This window comes from Carya illinoinensis, chromosome 4, assembly GCF_018687715.1.
Source record: "Carya illinoinensis cultivar Pawnee chromosome 4, C.illinoinensisPawnee_v1, whole genome shotgun sequence".
NCBI classification, from domain to species: Eukaryota; Viridiplantae; Streptophyta; class Magnoliopsida; order Fagales; family Juglandaceae; genus Carya; species Carya illinoinensis.
In genome coordinates, this window is record NC_056755.1 from 9861937 (window position 1) to 9883963 (window position 22027).

Here is a 22027-nt window from a genome sequence, read left to right on the forward strand (position 1 = left end):
CAGTTAGGGCAAACATAGTGAGTTCTGACTGCCCATACCTTATAGGTGGTTTTATAACTCTTTTTTTCCTATCTCTTACTAGGTTATAGGAGTTAGCACCACCTAGATCTTTGTCCCCTGAGTCTTCTTCCTCAGGTTTGCTACTTTCCCCAATTTCAGGTTTAGATTGGGCACTTTCTTGCTCCACCTCAATCTGAGATTCACTTGGGGACTAGTCAGTTTTAGGATCACCATTTTTCTCCTGTACCCGAGTCATTTGTGACTCATTGAAGGTCACATCCCTGCTCACAATGCAGTTATACCTACTAGGTCCATCTACCCAAAGTTTGTAGCCCTTAACCCCTTCAGGATACCCTATGAATATGCACTTGAGTGTCCTAGGTTCCAACTTGTCAGTTTTTGAGTGTGCATAAGTAACACACCCAAAAATTCTTAAATAGTCATAGCTGAGAGGTTTTCCAAACCACAACTCATGTGGTGTTTTAAACTCTATAGCAAATGATGGGCATCTATTTATGAGATAAACAGCAATAGTGGCAGCCTCTGCCCATAATATTTTGGGCAGCCCTGAGTTTGACAACATACACCTTACCCTTTCTAAGATGGTTCTGTTCATTCTTTCAGCTAAGCCATTTTGTTGGGGTGTTTCCCTCACTGTCTTATGCCTAAGAATTCCTTCTTTTTGACAGTACATATTAAACTCATTAGACAGAAATTCTAGACCATTATCAGTCCTGAGAATCTTGAGTTTTCTACCTACTTGGTTTTCCACTAGAGTCTTCCACTCCTTAAATTTTTCAAAGGTGGTCACTCTTATTTTTAAGGATGTATATCCAGACCTTCCTAGAGTAATCATCCACTAAGGAGAGAAAATAACTTCCTCCAGTGTGTGAATTCACTCTTGCTGGTCCCCATAGGTCTGAATGAACATAATCTAGGGTTTATTTAGTGTTGTGGGTTGTTGACTTAAAACTAACCCTCTTTGCCTTTCCATAGATACAATTTTCACAGAAAGGTAAGTTGCCTAGGTTTTGATTACTCAGCAATCCTTGTTTTTGAAATTCTAAGAGTCCCCCTTGACTTACATGTCCAAGCCTCCTATGCCATAGTACAGCTTTGTTTTCTACTATGTTATGAGCTGGGAATGCTTCTCCAACTACTGTTTTCCCAAGTAGTGTATATAACCCATTTTTAATTACTCATTTCAAAATGACTAGATAGCCTTTAGTAACTCTAAGAACCCCTGCCTCAAATTTGAAGGTGTATCCTGCCAAATTAAGCATGCCAAGAGAAATTAAATTTCTCTTTAGTTCAGGTATGTACCTAACCTCCCTCAAAACCTTTTCAATCCCATCATGCATTTTTAGTCTCACTGACCCTATTCCCATGACTTTACAGGACTTATTATTTCCTAGAATTACCTGCCCCCCATCCAACTTAGTAAATGTCTCAAACCACTCTCTAATTAGACACATGTGAAAAGAACAACCAGAATCCATTATCCACTCTGTTTTTTAGTCAACCTTACTCACAGTAAGTACCTCAGCACTCTCATACCCCTCTAAGACCACAGAGGCATCCCCTGCCTCTTTGGTCTTGTTCCCAAGGTTAGCTTTCCTATCTAGGCAGTCTTTCTTAAAGTGCCCTTCCTAGTGACAGTGGAAACATTTAAATTGTTTCCCCTTTGACTTAGACCTATATCTCTTATTTTCATTCTTGCCCTTCTTTTTTCTCTTCTTTGTTCTACCCCTGACAGACAAACCTTCCCCATGATTCTGTTTGGTATCTCCCTTACTTTGAAGTTTCCTAGTATGAAGTACAGATTGTACTTTATCAAGTGTTAAAGAGTCCCTACCATACATCATGGTTTCTTTTAGACTTAGGTATGATAAGTCCAAAGAACTCATTAAGAGGATGGCTTGATCCTCATCCTCCACCTTAATGTCTATGTTTGCTAAGTCTAAGATAATCTTGTTGAACTCATCAAGGTACTGTCCTACTGGTGTTCCAGGGGCCATCTTAAACGTATACAACTTAGTTTTCTTGTGTAGTCTGTTAGCTAGGGATTTGGTCATGTACAAGTTTTCTAATTTTAGCCATATGCCTGTAGCAGTGTCCTCACTAGCCACCTCTCTCAGGACTTTATCCCCAAGAGAGAGGATTAGGACACTGTGGGCCTTCTGGAGAATGTTCTTATGGACAATCCCCTTTTCTTCCTCTTTTGAGGAAGAGCCCTTTTGTTTCTCACTAAGAAGGGCATCCTGCAGTCCATGTTGGACTAGCAGTGCCCTCATTTTAATTCTCCATAAGCCAAAATCGTTATCCCCAATAAACTTCTCTATATCAAGCCTCATGGTCCCCATAAAACCTAGCTCTAGATGCCAATTGTTATAAAGTAACCCTCTTTGTAGTTACAAAAGGTTTAATGTTATTATGATAAAATAATCAATAATTTTATTTTATAAAACTATTTTGTTTGCACTAAAGATAAACACTATGTTTTATAACCAAACAGAAATGTAGTAATCATAATAACCACAGTTTGATGTCAATCAAAACCCTAGAAATAACAGTATACCAATAGATGACCAGATTACCAATATACACCACGATATTAAACAGTGTGTTATACAGATCAAAAAATTGATGAATATCTATCAAGAATATCGCAAGAAAGCCACAAGAATCAGATATGAACAATAAAGAACAATAAAGAATACGAAAGCAAGGAAAGAACACACCAATATATATGGTTCGACCCTAATAGTCTACATCTACGGTAGGAATGAGCCTCAGAGCTTTTTATTGATGAACAATATTTCATAGAGAAGCCTCAGTACACTTAGAATCCCTTATAGAAACTACAAGAAATCACTCTGATTTCTTCTCTCTACAAGGAAACCCCCGAAACCTTAATTCCTCTCTCTGTTCTCTCTCTCATACGCTCTGCCTCTCAAACGGTCGATATGTACAGAATGAAGCAATTAGGTTTTACACTGTATAGCATATATATATATATATATTACAAGAGATGCCAACACGTGTAGCCAATCCAGCGGCTCAACTCATAAACCTCCTGAAGGAAGCACGAGCTTTTCACGTGATTTAAGCTCAGCATTAATCAACTTCAGAAGGTTCAGATTTTGCCACTTGTTCATCATCCTTTAATCAAATACTTCAAGAGAGCACATTAGTAAATTAAATAAAACGTAAACGATAAATGTATTGACATACATATTACAAGTAGATTTAAGAATCTATGACGGCCCATGAAGACAATACACTTGTTTTTTTTTTTGTAGCCACAAAAGTTATATCTGAAAGGTCTGGTAGTGGTGAGTTTGATGATTTGATGTGTGTGTTGAGAAAAGCTGCCGAAATAAGTGACGCGTGAGAACTACGCTCGGTGATTTTTGGAAAACCACCACTTTCCTCTTAATGATTTTGGATCTATGAATTTGTTTGTACTTTGCGTGTTTCTCAAGAGTTGTCAAAAAACTGTAGATCTATCTTTTTCCACTTTAAAAAATGTGAAATAAAACTAAGTAAAAGAAACCTTAATAGACGATGTGGGTGAATGGAGAAATGAGGAAATGAGAGGGAGGAAGCTGATGCCTTATTCCCCTCCGTAAAAATCAGATCTAGAGGCATTGATTTTGAGAGAGAGACAGAGAGAGGGAGGGAAGAGGTGCATAGGGTTCCCAATAGTAAGAGTTGATAAAAGCATTATTTTGGTTGCAACATCACTTTAACCTAAATGAATATTTATAAACTTCTTACGATAAAATTATTAGACTAATTTACTATGAGTAATGTTATATATAGTTTTAGGATATTCAATCTTGCATATTGTATTTAAAAAAAATGTGAAATTCAATTTTTAAAAAATAACTTTTTCATATAGGTCATATAGTTATCCACATTTTTCAGAGAGTAAGTGGAACTTACACATTGTAGGATTGCAGATATTATTTATTTTTCATTTACAAAAAAGTGAAATCCACTTTTTTTTAAAAAATTAGTTTTTCATGTCAATTATCAATTTATCAACTTTTTCAAAAGAGCACGTGATATTTAAAAATCATTTTTCTTTCTCCTTAATAACCCTTACTCTAGTTCTTCTCCATTTCTGATTGATATTGTCGTGACTTCATATGTCTTTCATTCGCAAAGAGATATCATAACAATAAACAATAGAGACTTGTTTGGAACTTTGGACACTAGGCCTTCTCGTTTGGTTTTACAGATGGTATTAATTTATGTCATCTTATCTCAACATTCAAATATTTTTAAAAGACAAATACTTTTGAATTCCAAATTTTCAAAATTTTTATTTAATCATTATAATTTTTCAAAACTTAAAAAAAAAAAATCATTTTTTTCAAATACCAAAACAAAAATAATATTAAAAAGTTATATTTCAACAATATTTTAATTTTATAATATTTGTATTCAATTTGTTTTCATTAATTTCCCAAAACCTATAAAACATTTTAACTCAAACCATTTCACTATTATTTACAAATTTATCATCTCATGTAATTTGCATAACTAAATTAGACCTTAGAATATTTTATAATATATGTTAATAATAGTGAAATAATTTAAGTTAAAATTTTTTATTGGGTATTAGGAAATAAGAGATAAAAAGTTGAATAAAAATATTATAACATTAAAAAATTATTTAAATATAATTTTTATTTTGAAATTTGAAAAAATTGTATTATTTTTTGTGTTTTGTATAGAAATCTGAGAAAATTATAATGGTTAGGTCATAATTAGACGAGAAAGTTAAAAATTTAAAATTAAAAAATATTTTGTGTTGGTTTGGATAGTGAGTTGAGTTGAGATGAAAGTTGAATAAAATATTATTAGAATATTATTTTTTAATATTATTATTATTTTGAAATTTCAAAAAGTTGAATTGTTTAGTATATTTTGTGTTGGAAGTTGGGAAAGTTATAATGATTATATGAGGAAAAATTCTAAACGCAATCGAAGTATATCCCTGTTGCATCCTCGGTGCCTACGTGGCATAAAAATGTAAATATCGCCGTTTACTTTTTGAAATCCCCTTGGTTAGACTTTTCCCTTCCCTTCCAGCATTTGTGTTTTCTCTCATCTCTCTCTTTTCTCGTCCCGGCCTCTCATCTATCTCTCATCTCAACTCTCTCATCTCGAACCCTAACCCTAACCCTAACCCTCTCATCTCTATTTTCTCACTATCCCATGCTAACCCACGCGAATCCTAACCTAGAGAACCCAAGAGACCCACACGAACCCTAACCCATATTAACCAAACATGTAATTTGGGATGTTTGGACTAGTTGGTTGTTCTTTCTCGTTGCCCATGCTGAGAATGAGACAAATGCATTGTCAATATATTTTTTGAATATCTCCATTAAAGAAAGAATAATTGGTGGCAAAATAAGAGTTTCTAAACTCTATGAGACTAGGCAAGGTGAAGCCATAAAAATTTGTCTTTAATGGATTCCATAATCTTATGCACAAATTAAACACTAATCTAAAGCGTAATGCGATGTTTTTTAATTAAAATTATTCATATGATTATAAATTTTTACTGATGTGAGATTGTGTAATAGAGTGAAACTATTAAAACTGCCTATATTATCATAATTTGTTTGGATTATAAAATTGCTTATATTATTATCTACTATTATATATATAAATAATCCATATCACCCAGCATGCTCAACTAAATTTGTTTTTTTTTTTCTTATTTTAGAAGGTAGTAAACATAGTAGATAGGCCAAAGTGGAAACCGACATGTTTCCTTGTGATATATATATATATATATATATATACTAGTAGAATTAAAACGTCCAAGGGACGTTTGCCTAGTGGAGGCAAAATATAAATGTAAAACTTTTCCATGAAAGTAAATAATAGTAATCAGCAACATGTTCAGCAATCAGCAACACCGCTATGCACCACTCAACAGCAGGTAAGAGAGGGGTAAAATGCCATAAAATAAAGAACAGAAGAAATAAGTACATCTCATTCAGTATACTGAAGCAACTGAGGTTATTCATGTGAATCAACCTGTTTAGAAGGAGAGCAGCAGCACTGTCATGATTGTTGATATCTTGATCCCGTGGAATTTTTCCAAATAACAAGCAAAAATTTTACAAGTGAACTGTAATTAACAAAATTTATAAAATGAGAAACTTCAGTTGGGATTTAGAGAACATTCATGGAAGAGATGAATGAAATTATTAGATCTAAAATACCATCTCTTAAATATAATTAGTATTTCAGATTCATATTACGATTTTGTAAGAAATTGTGCATTATTAAAGGAGAAATAAAATGGAACATATAGAAGATTTAAAAGAAGATAGAAACACAAATATGAATATTTGTGAAGTATTATTTTATTATCACAAAGTAAAATTACAGAAATTTGAGGCTCTTTACCTCAATCTTTAAATGCTCTTGCTCTTCAAAAATCTGCATGCCTTTCCTATCTAAAGGAGTAGCCACTCGAAAAGAAAAGTTAAGCAAAGATTTTAAATTTCTGTTCTCTCGCTTTAGTACTTCTATCTTCATGTTGGACTCCATAAGAAGCCGCTGAAGGGTAAAAATATTCTCGTGGAGTTTGTCAACCCCACCAGTCATAGATTGTAGTCGCTGAGAATATGCGACAAGGGTTGATGAGTATCGGGTACCGAGACTCACAAACTCGTACATAATTTCATTATCTGACTTATTAGTCAGATCATTATTGGATTGCATTATAGGACCTACGGAAGAAGTAGAAACAACTGGTGAACGAGGTGCAGAATACCTCATAAATTGGTAATGAGAAGATTGCTGAGCCATTGTAAAGTGAGAAAGCAAAAAGAGATTACAGAGTAAGAATGCAAACTAAATTTAGAAAAGTGAAGAAGATGATATGCGAAAGAAGATGAGCTGAATAATTCTTTTATAGAGAAAATTATGACAAAATATCACTTTATTGCTTCATAACATTTTTCGTGAAACATCTCTCTACAAGAGACAAGAGATGTAGCATCGTAGCTGCGGCGCCTGACAGATGCAGAAGAGCGATGTAGTATCATAGCTGCGGCGCCTGACAGCTATAGAAGACCTGTAAAAATCTTACGGATCAGAGTTGTCTAGTCTAAAATAGAGGGTCACCGTTTTTGTTGAAAAGGAGAGAGAGAGAGAGAGAGAGAGAGAGAGAGAGAGAGAGAGAGAGAGAGAGAGAGGTTAACGGCTTAATTTTGATGAATTCTTTACTGAGTATGTCATTTAGAATAACACTTAAAGTATATCATTTATGTTTTTCTAAAGTAATCGAGAGTTTACAACTGAAACCGAAGATGTTAGATATGGGTACATCTGAAAAAATCCTAGGAGGTCGAATCCGTACAATTTTCCATAAAAAAACCCTCCAAACAGAGCAAAAAAGAGAAAATCAAAGAAGACAACGGCCAAAATCTCTTCATACAGAGCTTTATCAACAAAAATGGAAACCCACATGCAAATTCTATGAGATAGAGCAAAAAAAAGTAGAGAAAATAAGTGAGAGGAAAGAGAAGGTGATGAGCGAAATGATAGGAGTCGGGGTGGGTCAATGGAGAACAGTTTTATTTCGTGAGAGGAATGTGAGAGGTTTGTGTACGTGATAATACACACAAAAGAAACCCACATGCAATGTATTTGTGATGGAAAATAAAAAAAAAAGAGTAGTGGGGGCAATTATTGAATTATTTCAATCTCCAACCAGCACGTTTTCAAATACAGTGGGGTCCACTCAATTATTCAAATCCCAAACACAGAGTCCAAATCCTATACTCTAAATTATATTTTATTGACCGAAAACGTGTTTAATTAAATCTAATTTTTAATTTATATATTAGGCAATGATCTACTTAACACGTCGCACCTTTTGATTTATATTCTCTTTAATATAAATTGCTAATATATAAAATAGTTATGGTGGAGTGCATACCTTGATGTAATTACTAATTAATTAATGATGTATCCCGCATGATGTTAGCTAATAATTTCATTAAAAAAATAAATTAATAATTTAAAATAATGAAGTTGGGATTATTTTATTGATTAAAAAGAAAAAAATCAGACACAAAAAACTGTTAATTTATTAAAAGGGCAATATATATATTTATATATTATATTGGCTAAGTCAGGTATACTCATGATTTGCTTTGAATTATTGCAATGGGCCTCTCAAGCCTCAGGAGTCAAGAACCAAACGACGTGCGGAATTGTTGGCCAAGTTGACGCAAAAAAATGGTTTTATTGGTCTCGATCACCGTGATGCTGCTGTCACTGTAGCCATTGCCTAGACTGATCGACGAATCTAAGGGGGGGCCAGGGGGCGGGGGGGGGGGGGTGGGGATGATTAAGAGATTAGAGTAAGTGTAATCCCTGCATTTATTCACGTATTTTTTTTAAAAACAGTATCCCCATGAATATATAATTAATTGAGGTAAAGACTAATTAGTCGTTCATAATAAAATAATACAATATTTAACTCTAAATGTTTAATGGGTGGATGCATGGTAGGAGCACTGACAAAGTGGAGGAGACCTCATGTCAATATACACGTGGAAAGCTTATATAATTGGAGCTAGTAATAATGTATTTCTCAAAAAATATATATATATATATATGCTCCTTAGCGGTTGATTAAGAACTTGAGGATCTGAGGTGACATCGGCATCGTAGGGAAATTTCCTCAAAAAATATTTTAAGTATATAATTTTTTAATATAATTTTTATTTTAAAATTTGAAAAATTTATATTATTTTTTTTGTTTTGTTTGAAAGTTTAAAAAAATTATAATGATTAAGTAGTAAATAGGTAAAAAATTGAAAATTTAAAATTAAATAGTACTTTTATATATGTGAACGATTCTTATAAATGAAATTATTATATCCTAAAAACCTTTTGATTGGGAAACCCTGAGATTAGTGTTAACGTTTAAATATTATGGTATTTAATCCTATTTTTCTATATGTCCAATTAAATCAAGATTCAAGACCAATCGATAAGTAATGATGATGACGAGCTAGACGTTGCAAATAGAGATGATAACCATGACAATAGTATTTGACAGCTAGCTATAGCTAATATGAATGAAGTAATAGTGTTTGTCATGTAGTAATAGTAGTGGAATCAAGGTTAACAACAACCAAAGCATCAACTCATTATAGTGATTAGGCAATTTTTAAATAACACAAAAAGGTGTTGGTTCATTTTATTTATGAATGCAATTAATCAATTCACCCATATAATTGAATCCACCACTCTAGCGACTTTCACTCACTAACCCACTCAAAATCACTATCAATCAATCATTCAATTACAGTATTAATTTTTTTAAAAAGAGCGTAGGGCACTTAATTCATGAGCTAGAGAACCCCTAGCTAGCCTTGAATCATGGGTCCACGCTGCATGGCGTAGAAAAATTATGGTGAGGGTGAAAGGAGGTCTAATCAAATCATGAAAAAGAAACACAGCATGAGTTAAGTGATAAACATAATTTCCCATCAGATATATAACATGAACATGATAATGTATAATATTGAGGTGGGTTTATTTATTTGTGATATTTTTGCAATATTCGATGATCATCATCGGTGCCAAACAACATCATTTGACTGGTGTGCTTTTGTTAAATTCGATCACCTTCAATCTTGATTAATTTTATAAGATTCTTTCTTTCGGTTCTTTTTCATCAAACATGATTAATTAATGGACCATCTTTTTATAAGTTATTCGTTTCGATCAATAACCATGCATTATCTTTGCGATCCACCAAAGATAATCTCTACATCAAAAAAAGTTATCAAAAGATCTCCCGACAAAATATAAAGCATGAAACTAATCCTGCCGCTAACCTTGTCTTTAGAAGAAGAAGTTAAAGAGGTGCATTATTTTCCAGTTTTTTAAAATAATGCATGTTGACGTTCTATTATCTCTTCTATTTTTTTTTTAAAAGTATTTATCTATAAAAAGATCTAAATTCACAAATTGATATAATTTTTTATAATATGTTAGATCTATTTTATAATAAAAATAACTTTATAATCTAATCCGCCTCATAAAACTACGTTGAATTTACATTTGTGAGATTTGTTGCGGCTAAAGTATTTATAGTTTTTAAGATAAATGATAGTTGTAGTTTTGAGCGTGTAAACGCCACACAATTATTTTAAAAAAGTGAATAAATATGAGATTTATATAAAAAAATTAATTTTTTAATAATAGATCATAATCTTTTTCGAAACGATTACATGACACTTACGCATTTCACGAATGTACGCAGGATTACTCGATTTTTAAATAAGTTTTGAAACAGTGATTCGATCTGCTATAGGTATCTTATCACCATCATTAAGAAAGTGAAAAGAATGAAAGTGGGGTCGCAGTTATTTTCTTTGTGAATAGCATCTGCCTTTGATAATGATTTTGCACCTTCTACAAGATGTTGACCCCACCAAACTTTGATATTATTAACCAACTCCATTGAATAATCGAGACTTCTGGTTTATGCATTTCCCCCCACTCACATTGGATTTAGCATCCGGTTTATTATAAGTTGATTGTAATGATCCAATGAAATCATATATGTATATATGTTGATTTGATTACTGCTTTTTGAAAAACATATAGCTCATTGATATGAAATTTGAATTAATTAACAGATAAATTGTCGTCTTCATTGAAATGATCAAAATCTAAATTGCGAGTGTCCCCACACTACAATGATAGATTCGTATATTAGTAAGAAATAGTAATTTTTAACGATAAGAACGCATAACTTATTCCTAAAAATTAGTTTGTCCCACATGTCTGCAAAAAGCTTGAAAAACAATAAACAACAAAACAAATGATCCACTGAAAGGTGTCTTAAAAGTCAAAAGTAGAAAGAAGAAAGTTACATTTATAATTTTGGATAAGCACAAGATTCCCCATATATCATGATGCGACTGACATTGAAAAATTGCACTGAAATGGGAAATTGCGTGCATATTGCACGAGAGGAACACAGACTTCCATAATATGAGTAGGTCAGTGATCCTCGGATTCCGCTCTTGAGCACGTCTTGAGTTTTTAAAAGCCTCTCTCTCGCTCTCTAAAATATTTCACAGATCTGTTCTCTAACAGTAATAATGTTTTCTCCGGCTTTCAAGGAATAAGATATCTTAATTAAATTATCCAAAAATGTAAAAAATAAAATAAAAAATCTGTCATCCTTTTACGAATTACGATTTCATGCATTACAATATTAATTCATGGATGGAGTCACTCTTATGTCATGCTTTCATAAACAAAAAATTGAAGGGGGGCCAAGGGGCGGCGGGGGTGTGGATGATTAAGAGTGATGTAGTAATAGTAGTGGAATCAAGGTTAACGATTGATCAAATAAATAATAAATAAAGATATGATTAAAAAATAATGAATGAAGTTAATGGTTCCTGACGCAATATCACGTAGAACAACAAAAGCATGATTGATCTCTATCCTCAAAGCTGCAGTAAACTCTAAAAGTGGTTCCTCTGGGATATGGAATTCTAGAATGTGTGGTGGACATCTATATGATCAAATAGATGTATGAGCAAAACGACTCAAAATAGAGAAATTAAAATAATTAAACAACCACAACAAGAGCAGCCTTACTTTTGGATGAAGGTGGATGCGTTTGACCACAAGAACAGAATTGAAAGTGCCAAAATCAAGATGTAGCAGACCAGAGTCAGCAAATGGCGAAGCTCGACTCAAGCTCGGCCCGCTAATGCAAAATTTTAGCAGATCAACTGGAAAGGTAAAAAAAAAAATAATAATTAAGCACACTGAGATATGAACACGATCTCTTCAAATATATCAACATATGTTCGGATCTATAGGGGAAGAAAACCAACAACCGAAATAAAAGGTTTTAAAAAAAAAGTACATTAACTTGGATTTGTAGAAAATGAACAACATGTATTCATTTCCCTGCAGATCTGCGATGGAAGAAAAAACAAACAAAAGAGAAAAAGAACAGAGAAAAGGAGACTGAAAGAAAAATAAAAACTAATGATCAGCCGAAAGGGAAAAAAAAAATTAACAACGCTGACATCTAACACGATCTCTCAAAATATATGAAGATCTGTTTGAAGCACCCAACGCACCTGAGGAGGGACTCCCAGCTCCAGAAAAAGTGGACCCAAAATGAATCCTCCACCAAGACCAAGCAACCCTCCGACTACGTCGGCTAATATTCCACATGCACAATAAAGAACCAGCTGGTGCACTCGCTAATTTGTGTCTGCTTCTCCCTTTGATGCGATCACTCTCTGCCCTTTGTACAGATTCACGGCTTCATATGAAGTCACTCCAACAGTTATTGGGATCTGAGGATGACAAAAGGAAAATAAACCATCACCAAGATGCTCAAGCAATAGTTTTCAAGAATCTTAGCATCAGAGCCCACAGCTCTTCTATTCTTGTTGAAGTTGTTTAAAGGTACCTGCAATAGGTTTAATACCCAATACAGCACCAAACAAGCAGTTGTATGATTCTGTATCCATCACAAGAGAAATCCATCAATCTAGCTCATTGATGCGAGAAGCAAAGGAAAACTAATCATAGAGTACTTCTAGAAAGAAAATATGCACAAAGCTGATTAAAACCTTGGCGATCTGCAGTCTAAGGACAACGATCCACACTGCAGAAAGTACACCAACTTCCTTCCAGTAAATATTCTCAAGAATAGAGACCTGAGAATGTTACAGATATCAGTTATGAAAATCACGAGTCAAGTAAGGATTGACTGAGTATTCTAACCTTTGCTTTTTTAGATTCCTTGGTCTCTGAACGAGTGCTAGTGCTTGGGCCTGCAGGTAGAGGCTTGTATTCGACCTCTTGATCAATACCTCTATCTGATTTAAGAACACATTAGCCTGGCTAAGAATTCTTTGAGAAACCCAAGGTAGAGAGAGAGAGAGAGATTAACTCACTTTTTTATTGCAAAAATCTAGCAGCCTCCTGGAAATAAGAGGAACAAGTAAGAAATTAAGTGTTGAAGCATAAAGAACTTGATGGAGACTGAGTATTCTAACCTTTGCTTTTTCAGATTCTTTGGTCTCTGAATGAGTGCTAGTGCTTGGGCCTGTAGGTAGAGGCTTGTATTCGACCTCCTGATCAATACCTCTATCTGATTTAAGAACACATTAGCCTGGCTAAGAATTCTTTGAGAAACCCAAGGTAGAGAGAGAGAGAGAGAGATTAACTCACTTTTTAATTGCAAAAATCTAGTAGCCTCCTGGAAATAAGAGGAACAAGTAAGAAATTAAGTGTTGAAGCATAAAGAACTTGATGGAGATTCTGCGAAGAGGAATAAACGGAGAGAGAGAGAGAGAGAGAGAGAGAGAGAGAGAGAGAGAGAGAGAGAGAGAGAGAGAGAGAGAGAGAGAGAGAGAGAGAGAGAGAGAGAGAGAGAGAGAGGTTCAGCAAGATGAAGCAGAGACAAAGAGATAAGAGAGAAGAGAGAGACCAATGGAAAAATATCACTGACACAACTTCACTAAAGACCAAAACATTCTTATATAAACAGACACAAAGGAAGAAAATAAAAGGTTAAAAAAGTAACTATGCAATAAATACGGAAGAAAAAAAAATGGAATGTGTAAATTTCCTGTTCATTCATGTAGAAGTGCGATAGACGCTTATTATTATAGAGAGATATTTGAAATATAGTAAACATAGTAGATCAATACAATTGGGTGGTCCCAAAGATCATTATAAGCCAAAGTGGAAATCAACATGAAACTTAAGTTTGTTCCTTGTGATATATTTATATATATATATATATATATATATATATTTGTTTTCTTCTTTTTGGAAGATAGTAAAGTAGATCAATACAATCAAGTGGTCCCAAAGATCATGATAGACCAAAGTGGAAACCGATAGTTAACTTAAGTTTGGGGGCCTATTTTGACATTGAAAGTAGTAATACTTCACCCAGAGGAAGAGATGACGTGCAAGCAATTTCTACCAATTAAATCAATTGGATCATGAGGCAAAAAACACATTTCAAATGCACATATTACATTCTCCAAAGAAGATTTAATCTTACCTAGAAGTTCAGCTGATGGAGATGTAAACCTCAAGACCCAGATGAAGACCCAACAGTTTAGCCGATGAAGACTCAGAAAAAATGCAATGACGATGAAGACCCAGATGAATGCCCCGCCGCAGTGTCCCTCCTCCTTTCCCAGAGAAATCTTTCTTCAAAATAAATTTTATTGCCCTGCATTTTTGCCTTTGTTTTGTTTTATTTTTTATAAATATAATATAATATTAGTAGGGTCGCGCCTAGGATACGGAATGGTTGTCCCTAACAGTATTGTTAAATGAGATGAGTTTGATAACCAAATGCAGCCGTTAGACTTTATTTGGATCCTTGAATGAGCTTAGCTCATTACAGTTAGGTTCTGTTGTAGACTTATCATAACATCTAAATACAAAACTTCCAAATTACTAAATTATATCATTCAACACAAAAATTTATTTATGCTTGAGATCCATAATCTTTTTTAACTTTCCATAAATACATATAAACTCATTTTAATATCCAAATGCATCTAAACTCGTCTTAGATGTACCCTACAAAACTCACTCCATCATTTTAACTCACTACTATTTATAAAAAAACTCAACCCATCTTAATTTAGCCTAACATCCAAACGAGCCCTAAGTAATGTTTGAATATAAAATATCTAAAAACATAAGAATATTTTAGAATACATGATTAGAGCACTAATATTGGCCTAGTCAAATTTTGTCTAACTTGAGCAAAAGTGGTATGCATTAGAATAGTCAAAATTCCATGATTTTACTTTTGAGCTATAGTAAATTTATTTTTTTCTCAAAATTTGGTCAACTACTATTCATCTCCAAATGTGTTTATTAGATAATTAAGTTGAGAAAAAAATAGTTGGAAAATAATAATTTTAAATAAAAAATTAAATTATTAATTAATATATAGAGTGTATTTACAAAATATAAAAAAAGTATTAAAATATATAATATTATATTTCTTATTTTGATTTTAGGATGGATAGATAATGTGGATTAATATCTCCATTAGTTTTAATTAAAAATAAAAATCTCGTTTGTTTTTAGAAATGAGATGAGATAAACTGAAATCAAAATTGAAAATTAAATAAAATATTATTAAAATATATTATTTTTATATTGAGATTTGAAAAAATTAAATAATTTATTTTATTTTATATAAGAATTTGAAAAACTTGTAATCATTAAAATGAGATTAGAGTTATTTTGAAAGTGAACAAGGATTAATTTTGGAATTTGCCGCCATCGGCAATGCTCTTACCCAAGGTTCCAAAGTCTTCCTTAAGAGCATTAACAATGGTTTATTCATCTTCATTTTTGAAGTCAAATTTGAATAAACTTGTCACAATTTCATCTATATTGGTTTATTTATTTTCATAATTTTAAATAAATATGAACAGTCGTTATTTATGTTTGAAGATGTACTTTTCCTTCTTCAAATATTTTTTTATTATTTCTTTTTTCTCTCTCATTGGAAGGGCACATCCGAGGACCCCGAACGGCTCCTTCTTCCACTTTGGTTTTTCTTTCTCTTCTTTCTTTTCATTTCTCTCTTCACCGTCGTTTCTCCTTCTTCCCGAATGGCTCGCGTTGCTCACGGCACGGCCCCCACATCGTTTCTCTCTCTCGTTGCTCTTGGCTGGATTTCTACTCTTCGCGGCTGGAATTGCTCTTCACGGTTCTCTCTGCTTTGGATTCATCACCAACACAAATCCATCAACAACACAACCCAAAAGTCCTAGCTTGTAAGTGATTTTGTCTTCCATTCCTACTCTTTGGTGGTAGAAATTTGGGTCTTATTTTTCCTGAATAGTGCTGCCCTAAATCGATTTAGGGTTTTTTTTTAAAATTATAATTTCTCCTGATTTTATGCATGTCGTAGCCTCTATTGTTGAATTTTTTGTTATGATCAATGGTGGATTTACATGCCTTTAGACTAGATTGCACGAAGTAAGTTAATGAATTTGACATGGACATTGATTTGGGTCTTATCTGGAATACTGGCATGCACTTGGAGGATTTGGGTAATCTCTTCTCTCGGTTTTGAAAATGATCAATGATATTGTACATGCCTCTAGATATGGGTTGGATGATTTTTTTCTAATTTGGGTTTTTTCTGGAATGGTGCTGCCGTGGAGCTACTGTGGAGCTGCTGTGGAGCTCTCAAGTTGTATTAAAATCAACTTTGTATGGAATAGATATTACCAAGTTGTGAATTTGTATGAACACGGAAATCATATAGAGCTGTTGTGGATTTTTCTGTGTTGCTTCAAATATGTGAAATTTGTATGGTATTTTGTAAACACTAAATTTGTATGGAGTAGAATTTTTCAAGTTATAAGTTGTATGAAATTAGACCCCACAGAGAGTATGTATGGATTTTCTATGTTGCTGAATATATATATGGTAGATTGAATTTATTGGACTTGGATATTGAATTTGACTTGAATTTATTGGACTATTTAAATTTTAGGGAAAAAAATAATATTTTGTTATTATTTGGTCAAAAAATACATAATTCAATATATGAATTTTTCTTCATCTTCAAAATCAATCTTAAAAAAATGTGATTTTAAAGATGAAGATGTATAAACTATTGCTAGTGCAGAAGTTTCGAAGTCTCGGACCCCACGCCCACGGCAACACACGGTCATCTCCTCCGTCAATTTACCCGCCACCGCATCCACGATCTCAGTCAAGCATTTAATAACGTGAAATTTGGCGCCACGATTTCAAATCACACCAAAAAATCGCAATATTAAAGAGGGAAACTCCAAATGCCATTGAGACCAAGCAAGCCCTAATCATTCTCTCCCCGCTTTTCAAAACCCTCTCTTTTTATGTAGTCCGCCTCCCTCGCCCCACAAAAAGTAAACGGTTCGGCGCTTCATATCATTCCCTCTGTGCACCAGACCTGTTCGACAATATTCCTCACAGAGAGACCGATAGACTGTAAGGGAGAGTATCGGACTGTCATTTAGAAAATGTATGTTGTGAAAAGGGATGGGCGGCAGGAAGCGGTGCATTTCGACAAGATCACTGCTCGGTTGAAGAAGCTGAGCTATGGGCTGAGTATGGAGCACTGCGACCCTGTCTTGGTCGCCCAGAAGGTCTGCGCTGGGGTCTACAAGGGTGTCACAACCAGTCAGCTTGATGAATTGGCCGCTGAAACCGCCGCTGCCATGACTGCCAACCATCCTGACTATGCCTCCGTCAGTTTCGCTACCATCTAGGTTTTTTGGTTTTGTTTCTTTAATATGTATTTTTTTGATGTGTTTGATTTGTTTATGAAAATCATTTTTATGAGTTTTGGCTCTGGGTCTGCTTTGATTTCACAATTTCTATTGAGTTTTGTGTGACTTTGTTTGACGATTTGGAAAGGTAAAATCGACTGCTGTTTTGTTGTAGATTTTTTTATGTTTTCGGTTATGTGCTAAATTTAATTTAAAAAACTTCTGTAATATCCTGTCGTATAGCAGTGTAATTTATGCTGTGTTGACCAATTTGATGCCTTAATATGTAATTTGATCTACTCATTCTTGTGATTTGTATGATGCAGTTGGCTGCCAGAATTGTCGTCTCAAATCTTCACAAGAACACTAAAAAGTCATTCTCAGAAACGTAAGAATCACCCAAATAAATCATATTTTAGTTCCTTTAGATTCAACTAGGATTTTTGTTGAATTCATTTTTTTGGTTGACTTTTGCGAGTGTTCAATGCAGGATCAAAGACATGTACAACCATTTTAATGAGAGATCTGGCCTAAAGGCTTCTCTGATTGCCGATGATGTTTATGAAATAATCATGAAGGTACTCTGATGCCCCACTTCAACTAAATGACACTCGTGTTGTTTTCTAAACAATTATGGTCTAGGTTTGCTAAATTATTGTCGTTTCAAAATTCTTGAGAAACCACATTAATCTTTCTGACATTTTAATCTTTGCTAAATTGTTGAATATTGCCTTTATTTATCAATTTGCTTTCTCAAATTCCATTTGCTTCAGAATGCTGCTCGCTTGGACAGTGTGATAATCTATGATCGAGACTTTGACTATGATTACTTTGGTTTCAAAACCCTTGAGAGATCCTACCTATTGAAGGTCCAAGGAAAGGTTGTAGAAAGACCTCAACACATGTTGATGAGGGTTGCTGTTGGAATTCACAAGAATGACATCGATTCTGCCATCAAAACATACCATATGATGTCTCAGCGATGGTTCACCCATGCGTCTCCCACCCTTTTTAATGCAGGGACTCCAAGGCCTCAAGTATGTTTGGTGTATATCCTTGCTAGTACTTTTTTCCTTTTCTCTTGCCCATCATTACAATGCCCACGAGAGAGATGGTTATTGAGACTTTGTTTTGTTGATTGTAATTTGGCAGTTGAGTAGCTGCTTCCTTGTGTGTATGAAAGATGATAGCATTGAAGGCATATATGACACCTTGAAGGAGTGTGCTGTTATCAGCAAATCGGCTGGAGGAATTGGTGTTTCTGTCCACAACATTCGTTCCACTGGCAGTTATATTCGTGGAACAAATGGGACATCCAATGGCATTGTTCCTATGCTACGTGTATTCAATGATACTGCACGTTATGTTGATCAAGGGGGAGGCAAGAGGAAAGGTAAATTTTTGTTGCTTTCTTGCAAATACTGTTGGAAGGATATCTTTTTCTAACTGGTTTGTATACTGTTTGTAGGTGCTTTTGCTGTGTACTTGGAGCCATGGCATGCGGACATATTTGAGTTTCTAGATTTAAGAAAGAATCATGGAAAGGTATGGTAAAAGGCTCATTTTATATCTGGCCATGAAGAACATTGTTTCTCCTTTGCCTACAAAGTTATCCTCATTTATCTCATGTGTGAGTTTGCGCTTTCTTCAGTTTGAGTTGTATCAGCTGCCATTTTCATAGTGCATAGTGTTTGAAAATTTATCTTTGTAGGAGGAACATCGCGCGCGAGATCTATTTTATGCACTTTGGGTGCCTGATCTCTTCATGGAAAGAGTCCAAAGTAATGGACAGTGGTCATTATTTTGTCCTAATGAGGCTCCAGGTTTAGCAGATTGTTGGGGTGAAGAGTTTGAAAAATTGTACAGCCATTATGAGAAAGAGGTATATTCAATTTTGACTTGGCTTTATTTTGCTTTTATTAGATATGTTTTGTGGTTTACTCAGATTTATTTATTTGATCATGCTGTTTCTTTATAGGGAAAGGCAAAGAAGGTTGTCCAGGCACAAAATCTTTGGTTTGAAATTTTGAAAGCCCAGATAGAAACAGGAACCCCTTATATGCTTTTCAAGGTCATCAGTGGAAATCAATTTGAATTCTATTATGTTGTTTCATTTTTTTTTATTTGTGCAATATTTACTCATTGCTTTTCTTTGTTCTTCAGGATACTTGCAACAGGAAAAGCAACCAGCAGAATTTGGGAACCATCAAATCTTCAAACTTATGTACGGAGATAATTGAGTATACAAGTCCAACTGAGACTGCTGTCTGCAATCTGGCATCAATTGCTCTTCCACGATATGTCAGGGAGAAGGTTTGACATATCTTGCAAGCATATTAACTAAGTTTCCTGTTTGTTGTTTTGGGAACTATTGGTTATTGATTTGGCCTTCAATGTTGTCTATCATTAGGGGGTTCCGGTGGAATCACATCCATCTAAGCTTGTTGGAAGCAGAGGCTCTAAGCATCGATTTTTTGACTTCGAAAAACTAGCAGAGGTTGGAGTCCTTGATACCAAACAGTTTAAATATTAGTTACTTCAAAACAATATCTTGCTGTTTTGTGGAATGTCAATTGTTAAAGAGTCTGGCTTGTAATTTAATTTTACTTGTGCTGTTGGGACAGGTCACTGCAATTGTAACTAATAACCTCAACAAAATAATTGATGTTAATTACTACCCTGTTGAAACTGCAAGAAAGTCAAATTTTCGACATAGACCTATTGGTATTGGAGTCCAGGGTCTTGCTGATACATTCATTTTACTTGGCATGCCATTTGAGTCGCCTGAGGTAACACTTATTTGTGGCTTTTGATACACTCTTAACGTTGACTTAAATCATTGAAGTTTTATAGTTGATTTTGGCTATGGATGCAGGCTCAACAACTTAACAAAGACATATTTGAGACCATATACTATCATGCACTGAAAACTTCTTCCGAGTTAGCTGTGAAAGAAGGGCCCTATGAGACATATGATGGGAGTCCTGTGAGCAAGGTATTTTTATTAGGAGAATAACTGAAAAGGTCAATGGAGTGCTTAATTGATCACCTATTGCTGTTTAAAACTCTCAGTCTTCATGAAATGTCCAACTATTTGCTTAAGTGGTCATTGTATTGCACAGGGAATTCTTCAGCCAGACATGTGGGGTGTAACACCTTCCAATCAGTGGGATTGGAATGCTCTCAGGGAGATGATATCTAAGAATGGTGTTAGAAATTCACTTCTTGTAGCTCCTATGCCAACTGCTTCCACAAGTCAGATTCTTGGAAACAATGAGTGCTTTGAACCATATACCTCTAACATATACAGCCGCAGAGTTCTAAGGTTTGATTTGCCATCTTGTATTTCAGCTTTTTTAGTGCTGTCCATGGTTTCCTTACTTCCTCTCTCTCTCTCTCAGTGGTGAATTTGTTGTGGTGAATAAACACCTTCTTCATGACTTAACTGAGATGGGCTTGTGGTCTCCTGCAATTAAGAACAACATCATTTATGAGGATGGCTCTGTTCAGAAAATACCAGAAATCCCTGAGGATCTGAAAGTGATTTACAAGTATGAAATTGCTTTTACTTGGTATTTCCCCTATTTTGGATTAGTCATTATTTTTTATGTGTGCTAAGACAATTGCTGCAATCAGAACTGTTTGGGAGATCAAGCAAAAGACATTGGTTGATATGGCTGTTGATCGTGGGTGCTACATTGATCAGAGCCAGAGCCTCAATATACATATGGACCAACCCAATTTTGGGAAACTTACCTCCTTGCACTTCTATGCATGGTCCAAGGTATTAATTCTGCATAGACAAGAGTTTGGGAATTCGATGAAAAGATCCTGCCTTTGAAATTCACAAGATGTTAGATGTGATCCAGTTGTGATGAAATGGTTTCATATATAATATTAGCCATAGGTTGTACGGTTCAAGCTCATTTCTAATTTTGATATTCTGGGAAGTAGATGTTTTGTTTCTCTTCTTGTTCATAAACAAGAATGTCTATTGCAACCTGTACTGATTACTTTGATTTTCTTCTTGTTCCCATGTGTATGAAAGGGTCTGAAGACAGGGATGTATTATCTGCGATCACGAGCGGCAGCTGATGCCATCAAGTTCACTGTTGATACTTCTGTTCTTAAAGTAATTGTTACTGGTGATTGAATCAGCTCCTCTGTTTAAGTTATTTTCTATATCGAATTCATGGAATGTGTCTTTGATAATGCAGGAAAAGGCCAAAGCGGTGGATGATGACGTTAATACCAAGATGGCACAGATGGTATGCTCTCTAACAAACCGTGAAGAGTGCATGGCTTGTGGAAGCTAAAGAGTGGTCTGTTCTATATGGAATGGCAGAAGATGTGCTTCTGGCTTGAGATGCCTTCGCCATGTGCGCATGCGCATAGGGGACAGGAATTTGGTTCTGGCTTGTGTACTAATCAAAAGCTATAATGTTATTGTTTAAGTTACTTGTAAACCTGTGTATAGTTTTGATGTTGCTACTTTGTTTTTTTTTCCCCGTTTTCAATTTGCAGTATTGCTGCAGGTTGTTAGATATCTGTAATGACTCGTGCTCTTGCAGTACTAGTCATGGACAGCTGAGTTTGTAAATTAAATAAGCTTTGCTCCAAAAAGATTAGTTTGGTTGGAGATTTTACCAATTTACCGATCATCTCTGATTCTC

At 34.5% G+C, this 22027-nt stretch overlaps 1 protein-coding gene across 1 annotated transcript; it reads left to right on the plus strand.

Moving 5' to 3' along the window:
- The first annotated feature begins 16714 nt into the window (after positions 1-16714).
- Positions 16715-22004, plus strand: LOC122307173 (ribonucleoside-diphosphate reductase large subunit). Its single transcript, XM_043119860.1, has 17 exons — positions 16715-17333; positions 17681-17742; positions 17845-17932; positions 18128-18391; positions 18507-18747; positions 18823-18899; positions 19066-19236; positions 19333-19425; positions 19518-19667; positions 19765-19851; positions 19979-20143; positions 20230-20349; positions 20477-20679; positions 20756-20905; positions 20991-21138; positions 21403-21486; positions 21572-22004. The coding sequence occupies exons 1-17, from the start codon at positions 17106-17108 to the stop codon at positions 21668-21670; spliced, it is 2430 nt and encodes an 809-aa protein (XP_042975794.1). The 5' UTR covers positions 16715-17105; the 3' UTR covers positions 21671-22004.
- Positions 22005-22027: the final 23 nt, after the last annotated feature.